The following is a 10,305-nucleotide window of genomic DNA, read 5'->3' as shown; positions in this document are numbered from 1 at the left end:
ATATATAATTTCATATAATTAATTTTAAAAGTAAAACAAGAAATAAGATAAAATACTTCTTAAAAACTTAACTTTATGATTAAACACGATTAAATTAATAAACAATCGCCAACAAAATTGTGTTTCATCAATTCATTAAATTGATTTAGCTTTTTTCTTTCTTCTTTTCTTTTTTTGATAAAATAATAAATATACTCATTGTGATTTGTAAAAGATATTATTCTAAAAGCATAAAGAACACTTTATATTCGTATATAATGTACATTTTTTTAAATTTTCTTAATACCAATAAAAAGCTAAATACACAATTTTTAAAATACTGTAATGACTATATTATATATTTATTAAATATTGAATCCGAAGAATCGTTCACAAATATATATATATATATATATACATGTGTGTGTGTGTGTGTGTGTGTGTGTGTGTGTGTGTGTGTATGTGTGTGTGTGTACTAACTAAAAGTTTCATACTTACTTTCAAGATGAGGTAATCGACCCACGGTATGCTACTGAGCACTATACCGATCACAAGTGCAAGAAGACCTAGACAGATTGCTGCTATCCTGCCTGTAAAAAAAGTGATAGTAGCGTTAACGGTGCAGGTGTCAAAACGCACAACGTTAAATATATGCATGCTCAATGCATGTTTGCGCAAACGATTTTTTTTAATGTATGTCGACACTATAGGTACCCAGTATTTCTCATAGAACAAGCATTGACCTACATTGAAAATTAGTATCGTATATTGCCAACATTGTATGCGAATAATATGCGTATATTCTTATACGTATATTCTGAAATTTTAATAGATAATATCCAAAGAATATTATATTGTTAGAATTTCAAAAAATTATTAGAGTAAAAAATTATTTAAAACATTTATAATAAATAAAAACCAATATGTAATTTTTATTTAATACATTCTTATTTATTTTTTAGATGTAAATATGACAAATTTTTTATTAACAAAAATTATCATTTTAACAAATTGTTTATTTAAAATATAAAATTAAAAAATTACTTTTGTAATTTTAGCAATCTAATTTTGTATTAATAATTTTGTATTAATAAAAAACTGTATTAATAGAAACGAAACAAAATCGAAACGTTTAGTTCGTAGAATAGTGCGTATAACTTGGCGAATGTATTACGTTATTTGGCACAGTTTGAGATTAGAATCAAAAGATATCAAGATCACTTTTTGTTTTAATCCATATTATTTTTAACTATCGCATAAAGAAGTAGATTTATGTGTGTAGATACATGTGTGTGTGTGTGTGTGTGTGTGTGTGTGTGTGTGTGTGTGTGTGTGTGCGTGTGTGCGTGCGTGTGTGCGTGCGTGCGTGCGTGCGTGCGTGTGCGCGTGTGTGTGTGCGTGATTTTAAGGGTCCATTCTGAATTACACATAAAGCGCATGATGCATCATTTTGTCCTTGTTATTCATCAAATAACTCGGAACGCACCCTTAGTTTTTTAAAAGACAATACAAAGATATATAGAGCACATAAGAGTAATTAAGTATAAATGTAAGAACTATAATATATTAAATGTATAAAAAAAATTCTATAAATAACACATTGTAAAACACATTACATTACATTACATGTTTCGGCTCTTGGATTGAACCATCTTCAGATAATACAAAAATTCATAACCTTAAAATTTTCATCGTCATAGAAAAATCGTGATGAAAATTTTCCAATTTATATAGCGATATTGATGTCTCACGGAGACCATGAATTAGCACTTGCAAGCGATTTATTGACCAATTGTTCGGAATTTCATGATATTCTAATTAAAAAAACATATTAATATTATTACTTAACTAATAAATAAAAATAAAAAATAAAATTAAAATCTGAATAAAATAAAAATCTTTTAAAATGTTATCTACTTTTATTCTGTAAAAACCAAGCAAAAATATCATCTCAATAAAACACTAATGATTGCAATTATCATTTCTTAAGAAGAAATACTTCGTCAAATTTATCATAAAATCGTGTAAAATATAAGAGATAATATATCAGTAATAATACAATGTAATATACAATGTAATACAATGTAGTCACTATATTAAAACTTGATAATCTGTACAGATGAAATCTTCCAGAAAGAATTTTTTGAAAGATATGTTAACAGTAACGTTGATCACTATTTGAAAGGCAATTAATAGATTGACAAAACAACTAGATAAGGATACTGTCAAATTTTGTTTGTTGTTACTCGATGTATAGATACGCTTTGTGAAGGCTCGTGTCTGTTTGGAGACTGTTTTTTAATATTAATATTTAAGACTGTTTTTTAATATTTAATTATTAGGTGTACAACTTTGCTTCAGCCGTTTTCCTATAGATGGCTTTAGCGGTAAGTGGTGGTCGAAATAAATAAATCATAGACGTCATACAATAAACTTGGGCATCTGTCAATATAACCCCATAGAAACATTAGTCGATTTGTATCTGCATCAAAAAAAAAAAATTATTCTCGATTGAAAATGTCAGTTTACGAGCCAAATTCTCGTCATTTGGAAGTTTTAATTTTTTGCTTCAATATGAAGAAATCTGCGGCTGAGGCTCATCGAATGCTCTCAAATACTTATGGTGAGGCCGCTATTAGTGAAAGAACGTGTCGTGAGTGGTTTCAACGCTTCAAGAACGGTGATTTTGACGTCGAAGACCGGCATAGCGGTGGAAGAGAGAAGGTTTTCGAAGATGCAGAATTGGAGGCATTACTTGAGCAAGACTCGTGTCAAAATCAAGAAGAATTGGCACGATCATTGGGAGTGACAACAAGCCATTTCAAAATGCCTCAAAGCCATGGGAATGATTCAGAAGCAAGGAAATTGTGCCGTACGAATTGAAACCGAGAGAAACGTTAAACGGCGTTTGTTTGCTTGTGAACAGCTGCTTGAAAAGCAAAGACGGAAGGGATTTCTGCATCGCATTGTGACTGACGACGAAAAATGGGTTCATTACGATAAGCCCAAGCGCAGAAAATCATGGGGAGTTCCCGGCCATGCTTCCACGTCGACGGCCAAACCGAATATTCACGGCTCCAAGGTCATGCTCTGTATTTGGTGGGACCAGCTCGGCGTAGTGTATTATGAACTGTTAAAACCGACTGAAACACAGGCGATCGGTATCGAACGCAATTGATGCGTTTGAGCCGAGCATTGAAAGACAAACGGCCGCAATACAACGAAAGACACGATAAAGTGATTTTGCAGCATGACAATACTCGATCCCATGTTGCGAAAGTGATCAAGACTTGGAAACGTTGAAATGGGAAGTCCTATCCCACCCGCCGTATTCTCCAGACGTTGCTCCCTCTGACTATCACTTGTTTCGATCAATGGCACATTGATGGCCTGGCTGACCAGCACTTCCGGTCTTATGAAGAAGTAAAAAATTGGATCGATTCGATTGGATCGATTGGATAGCCTCAAAAGATGACCAGTTTTTTCGACGCGGGATTCGTACGCTACCTGAAAGATGGGAGAAAGTAGTGGCCAGCGATGGACAATACTTTGAATCATAAATGTATAACCAGTTTTTTACAATAAAGCCTCGAATTTCGGAAAAAAAACGGCGGAAGCAAAGTTGTACACTTAACATTTCAAAAATTAAACGTTTATTATAACTTATAACATGGCTCTTCATCTAATATCTGTATTATTTCAATCAAAATCATGTGTCGTCTGCAGTTTATGTTCGATGATTACACAACGGGTAGATTCCAACGAATGATTACGGTGTTCTGTAATTCTGGTTTTAAATTGCCTACCCGTTTGTCCGACATATAATACATCACAATCCTTGATCTTGTATATGTTGTTCTTTGACCAATTTGAATGAGAATCCTTTCGTATTTTAATAAACTTACTCAATTTATTGAACTATATATGAAACTTTAATATCCTCTCAATTAAATTTTTTGAATTTCTCGTTATCGTGATACAAAGGATCTCTTGTTTTATCATTGTTCATGCAATAACATACTACCTCTTCCACACTGATGCTTCTGACTTTAACATTGATTGTGTTAAAAATGAATTTGATAATCATTCTCTGTTATTATATTAATAATCAATGTAAGTGTATGCTTTTGATAGAAGAGATTCAAAGTTAAATAACAATAAAGCTCTGTTTACCAAAAATTATACTCTTCTTTTGGAAGATAGGATAATTTGAAAAATAATTTAAAAATCTCCTCGAGCAAGTCGGTTTTTGATGCCAATCAAAGATTAAATGTTTTTTTTTTTACCATGATCGTAACATCAAGGAAATTTAGTGAGTCAGAGCCTGTTTCTAACATGAATTGTAGACGTATGTGAAACGAATTAAAACTTTCAAAAAACGAATTGATTTCAGAGGAAGGAACAAGGAGCAGATCGTCTACGTAACGAGAACAAAAAAAACTGATTATTATATGATAACAAAAACATTCTCTCTAATTTTTGCATTACTAAGTCTACGATGGGTAACAATGAAGAACCTATGGGCGTGCCGAAATTCTGTTTATAGACAGTATTGTTAAATATAAAATATGTTGAATCTACAATAGAATAAACTATCAGGAACTCTGTCTTGGGTAAGTCCCACTTTTTTAAGATGAAAATCTAATTGTCATTCACACAATCAATAACCATGTCTAATGAAATGTTAGAAAGAGAGAAACTACATCCAATGAGATTAATTTGTAATTGCCAATTCTTATCCCTTTTAGATTTTTAAGCTGAAAACTATTTTTTATATAACTCTCAGCTTTAAGAATAGTTTCAAATGTTGTGTAAAAATGAGGATTTAAAAAACTATGAGGAATTTTGTTACAATCATCCCAACCTCTAGAACGATTGTAACAGTAGAGGGGGATAATTATACAGCTAAAGATACGTAACACAACTACATAAATCATACTCTTTCTTGCAGTTATACGAATGGATAACTAGTCCTTTATAATCTCTTTAAATGTCTGTTTGTATAAAAACACTTTTTTTGTATAATTTTTCTCTTAATCTGTTTTGCATTATTTTGTTAACGGCATTCTAACGGCATTCTCAAAAAGTTATTAGTATTAAAGAAAAGTATAAATAACATTGTATAAAATAATACTAAAATAAAATCAAGTAAGTTCGGAGACGATTATAACTGACCCAGGTATCGATGTTATTATTGTCTCCTAATATTTTATGATTTATAGTAAATTTTTTTAATAAGACTTAGATAAAAACTCAAATGTGCAAATCATTAATGCAAATAATCATTAAAATATATTAAGATTATACATTATATCGTCATCATAAAGAAAAAAAATATTTTAGATTTTGTGCACGCAATAAAACTTACTTGATGCATGAAAAAAATAATTTCTACTCATGCACTCGTTTCGCGAAAACCAGCATGTAACGAACGATTCAATGCCAATTTGTTTCTATAGAATCTTACCGCATACAACATATCTATTATAATTAATATCTGGAGACGGTAGTATCTCGGTGAGACAATTATATTAATCTTAAATTAAATTTTTACACTTATTATGTACAGGTAAGTAATCAATATGTAAAACAAATTGATATCGATCAATATTTGTATATTTCTTTTATATTATAATGGACACAATATTAATATTGCAACATAATATTATAAAATACTCATATTAATTTCTTTGTCGGATGTATTGTATCACCTATGCGATAACTTGAGCGGTTTGTTATATAAATTCTTACGAGATCCAGCATCATTGGGAATTTTTCAATGCTTATAAGTCGGTCAGCATGCTTTCACTCCCGAATTAAATGTAGGACGCTAATGATGCAATTTGGAAATTGCCATCTAAAGCATCGACGCAATGCATCATATTGCATTAAAGTGCAGTATCGTAGAAAATTCTAATATATATTTATTTTTTATTACGGTGAAAAAGTGAGAAATACTTATACACTGTTCAGCTTTTTTTCAGATAACCTGTACTGATAAATAATTAATTCTGTATCTACATCTTTTTCTCCCTTCTCTTGATTTCCTTTCTCTCTTTCCTTCTTTTTCTCTTTCTTACTGCGAATAAAAGGAAAATATTTAAAAAAAAAATTTTTTTTTAAAGAGTTTAAATATATCGCCGCTTATTTGTTTTGTTGAATATGCGTCTTCAAATTTTATTGATCAAGAAATTTCGGCTGGTGACATTCAACGATCTTCAACGACCTTGGATTACTCCAATATAATCATTGTATCGATTGTAATTATTTATTTTGAAGGACTGTATCAAATATTTTAATAAATAAGTAGCCTAACTTAAAGCTGTTTTTTGTGCTTCTTTCAATCTTTATCTTTTATATTCAAATCAAAGTTACTGTTAAATAGTTATCCAACAAACATTATTTATCAACATTTTGATATCAAAATAACAAATAATGTCAACTTATTTGCTAAATTGTTCCTTTTTTAAACATGAATTTGTCATCATCTTTAGTTAAAAACGAAAGTTTTTATTTAATACTAATATTTCCTTTACTATATTTTATGCGTATACATACATTTATACATATTTCTCAATCCATTTATTTGTTTATATTGTACTTCTAATGATTCAATGCTTTCCGTCAATTTGCAGATCTGTTTTCTTTTAATTTATGTTCAAATACTGAGAAAATCCAATTAAATAAATAGCAGCTTGTCTCCCCATTTTGTTTCTGTTATTTCTTTTAAAGAAAAACATTCACTGTTCATATATATACAGAGTGTCCCGAAAGTTTTTGTTAATCGCTTTTGTATAGATAGAGCGGACTAAACTGAGTCAAAAAGTCCTTTACCATTTTGCAATTTTCGCAATAGTTAACAAGATATTAATTACTTAAAATATCAAATATTGGTCTTGAATAATTTTTTACTCAAATACTATTAACTTTATAGAAAAGAGAAAAAATCATTTATTTTTTTCTCATAAAGTTCAGAATTTTTTCAGAATTTTTTAATTCTGTATTTTTTCATGTTGATAAAAGAAAATACGGTACTAAAAAGTTGATAAAAAATTCTGAAAAAATTCTTAGAGTTCTATGAAAAGATAGAGAAGAATAAATGATTTTTATCTCTTGCAGTTTTTCTGTAAAGTTGATGGTATTTGAATAAAAAATTATTCAATATTGGGCAATTTTAAGTAATTAATATTTTGTTAACTATTGCGAAAATTGCAAAATGGTAAAGGACTTTTTGACTGAGTTTAGTCCGCTCTATCTATACAAAAGCGATTGGCAAAAACTTTCGGGACATTCTGTATAACATAATATTCGCATTCTTTCTATAATTATCCACCAATTGATTTAATACAGAACTGATAAATACTGCTAGGCGATTATCATAATTTCTGTACGATTATAGTTTCTAACAATTTTTGCAAACAATGATTTAACAGATTAGTCCTGTAACTTAACATAAATTAAGATTTATTTGCACTTTACAGTCTTTATTGAGAAATTTCATAACATGTAATAACAATAATATTTAATTTGCATCATAAAATAAATATGCCAGATATAAATAGATATGCCAGATTACTATCTTAAAGCAATTTTACAGAACTAAAATTTAATTATTAATTTAACAAGTATTATAGATTCAATATTATAGGAGCCAATTGTACATACATGCATTGTGAGAAGCGTCTTAGGATCGCATAGTGTAAATAAATCTTAACACGAAGATAATGAGCATTGCGATTGAAAGGGTCAACATCGCAAGCGCAACGTTTGTTCGGCAATTTATAGTTCGCATACCAAGGAGAGAGTGCAAAATAACTCGCACTGCTCACACAAAGCTATGGTACGTGGTATTTGTTAACCATGAGTGGTATAAATTACCTCGGAATGTTATGCAACACCTGCGATCTCTCCTTTCTCAGATGCCAGCTACTGGCCAGACGTGCTGGTCTGAAGTTCGATTTCTTAATCTGACCTCGAGGAGATTCATACTTCAAAAATGCGAATCGATCTCGCTTTGATCGATCCCACATTTTTTACATTCTGTCAAGCAATCATTTCTACTTATCAATCAATTAATCATTATTTTAGTTCTTATTATTTTAGTACTTATGTTCATAAATATCAAAAAATTATTAATAATAAAAAAAACCTATTAAAATGACATTTTAATAAGTCAAATATATAAATTAAGAAGGGTTACGAACTAGTTGACATTAGTAACAATTTAATACTCAAAATCAAACAAATAAAAAGTACATATGTTTCGACGCTGATCGGATTATTCTCAATGACTCAAATTAGAATAAATTCAGATAATAATATTACAAAAATTGTCAGATTCGCATATTAAAATAATAATGTTCTATATAGTATATGTTATATAGTAGAATTTAAAATATTGATACAAATCTAACGTATCCAATGCTCCTATATTCCCTCTTTGTTAAAAATCTGTGTGGTCTATTGAAAAATATTTAATGTGCGTTGAAAACGATTAATATAATTGGAACAATAGTGATGCTTCCATTTTTCATCTTTGAAAGAGTGATCTTCAATCGAACTGTTATGAATCAGCATTTAAAAAGAAGAATGCAATAGATATTATAATCTTACAAGCCACATGATGTTACCAGAATAGAGAAACGTGTAACAATATCAGACAATGATGTCAACATATTTGATACAATTTTAATAGTTGGTACAATTTCGAAAGAATTCTCCATTTTAAGAAGGAAAATGGATAATTTTTTTACAGTGCTAGAAACATTGCTTTAAAAATGTTAAATTGTCAGAAGTGATTTTAATTTTATTATATGCAGTATAACAGGAATAAATGATTGATTATAATTGCAGTGTCGCCTACAGCCATTTTAACGGTTTATTATGTGAGATTAATTTACAATTTCTCAAGAAGAAAAAAATCACACTGTGTGAACGTAGTTGATCTTTTAATTTTAATATGCTATCAATATTGAATAACACTATTGCCTTCATTAATACATAAATTTTACGTTCGAGGAAATAGACCACATTTAAGTAATGTAATATAAGATTTTCATAATTAATATTTTCTCTTTTAATAACAAAATATTTGTTTAAATCTTAATTTAAAAAATTGTACATAAATAATTAAAAATTAAAATTAATTAATTCTAAATCTTTATAAACGCATACAACTTAATTCTTACTTAAAAGGAAAAAAAAGAATAAGCATAGTATGAAAATCGATCTTGAAATGATATATTATTTATTATTATTCATTATTATATTACACTAACAATAAAAAAATTTAATATTTCAATCAGAAAACAAAAAATTATCTGTTAATCGTATTTATATGTAAATCTGATGTATATTTAATAAAAAATAGAAAATATAATGATACAAAACTGTTTAAAAATCGAAATCATTTATCACGCTGTCTATTACGATATTGATCATTACTGACCTCATAAGGCACAGCTTAGTATTCACTCATTTACGCGTCTTTACGTATGATAGTGTTCTAAAGTTAATCATAGCGGTACGATAAAAGCTATTGAATATCACTTATTGCATTCTAACTACTGTACTAGCGGTAATTGTACAAGCGGTTTAACGGCTCATTGTTTCCTTTTTTGCTGAGTAAAAAACTGTTCAATTATACATTTATTACATAATTCGCGGTTAACTTACATCGTAATCACATAGATTTTTGATTTTATTGTTATTACTTTGTATGTTTCGCATCGGAAATAATATTATCTTAAGTCGGTCACATTCATCTCAAGTCACATTCAAATACAAATTGATTTTTACAATCCTATAGAAACTATCATCACTTTGTGGTGATCCATAAACACTGAATGTTAAAAGACATATATCTATTCAAGATGTTTCCAAAAAAATGGAGTAAAACGTGTATAATTCAAAAATATTTTTTTCATAAATAAATATAAAAAGTTACAGTTTTTTGATTTTCATATATACGAATAGTACTGAAATAGAATTTTTTATCAACTTTTTTAACAACACTTTTGTACTGAAATAGAATTTTTTATCAACTTTTTTAACAACACTTTTTTAACAACAGCGAAAAGAGCTAATATAATACAATAATTACATATATACTCGACAACAATTTGTTTCCTTTTATTAACAAATCTACTGAAGAAAGAGAGAGAGAGAGAGAGAGAGAGAGAGAGAGAGAGAGAGAGAGAGAGAGAGAGAGAGAGAAAGAGAAAGAGAAAGAGAGCAAGTTCAAAAGAGATGTCTATTGCAAGAATTATATGTATCAATCTCATATATTGAAATAGAGTCCTATTTTTGTATAATTATATGGAAGAG

The 10,305-nt window shown here is 29.0% G+C and overlaps 1 protein-coding gene across 1 annotated transcript in view; it reads right to left on the bottom strand.

Annotated features, from left to right (window-relative positions):
- LOC108686117 (scavenger receptor class B member 1) overlaps positions 1-10,305 on the bottom strand; it is a 38,676-nt gene that overhangs the window by 5,104 nt on the left and 23,267 nt on the right. Inside the window, exon 2 of the mRNA XM_018191219.1 lies at positions 478-569. Within this exon, the coding sequence (XP_018046708.1) occupies positions 478-569 (92 nt within the window). The remainder of the gene's footprint in view (positions 1-477; positions 570-10,305) is intronic.

This window comes from Atta colombica, unplaced genomic scaffold (assembly GCF_001594045.1).
Source record: "Atta colombica isolate Treedump-2 unplaced genomic scaffold, Acol1.0 scaffold164, whole genome shotgun sequence".
Lineage (NCBI taxonomy): Eukaryota > Metazoa > Arthropoda > Insecta > Hymenoptera > Formicidae > Atta > Atta colombica.
This window is presented reverse-complemented; position numbering and strand designations above follow the sequence as displayed.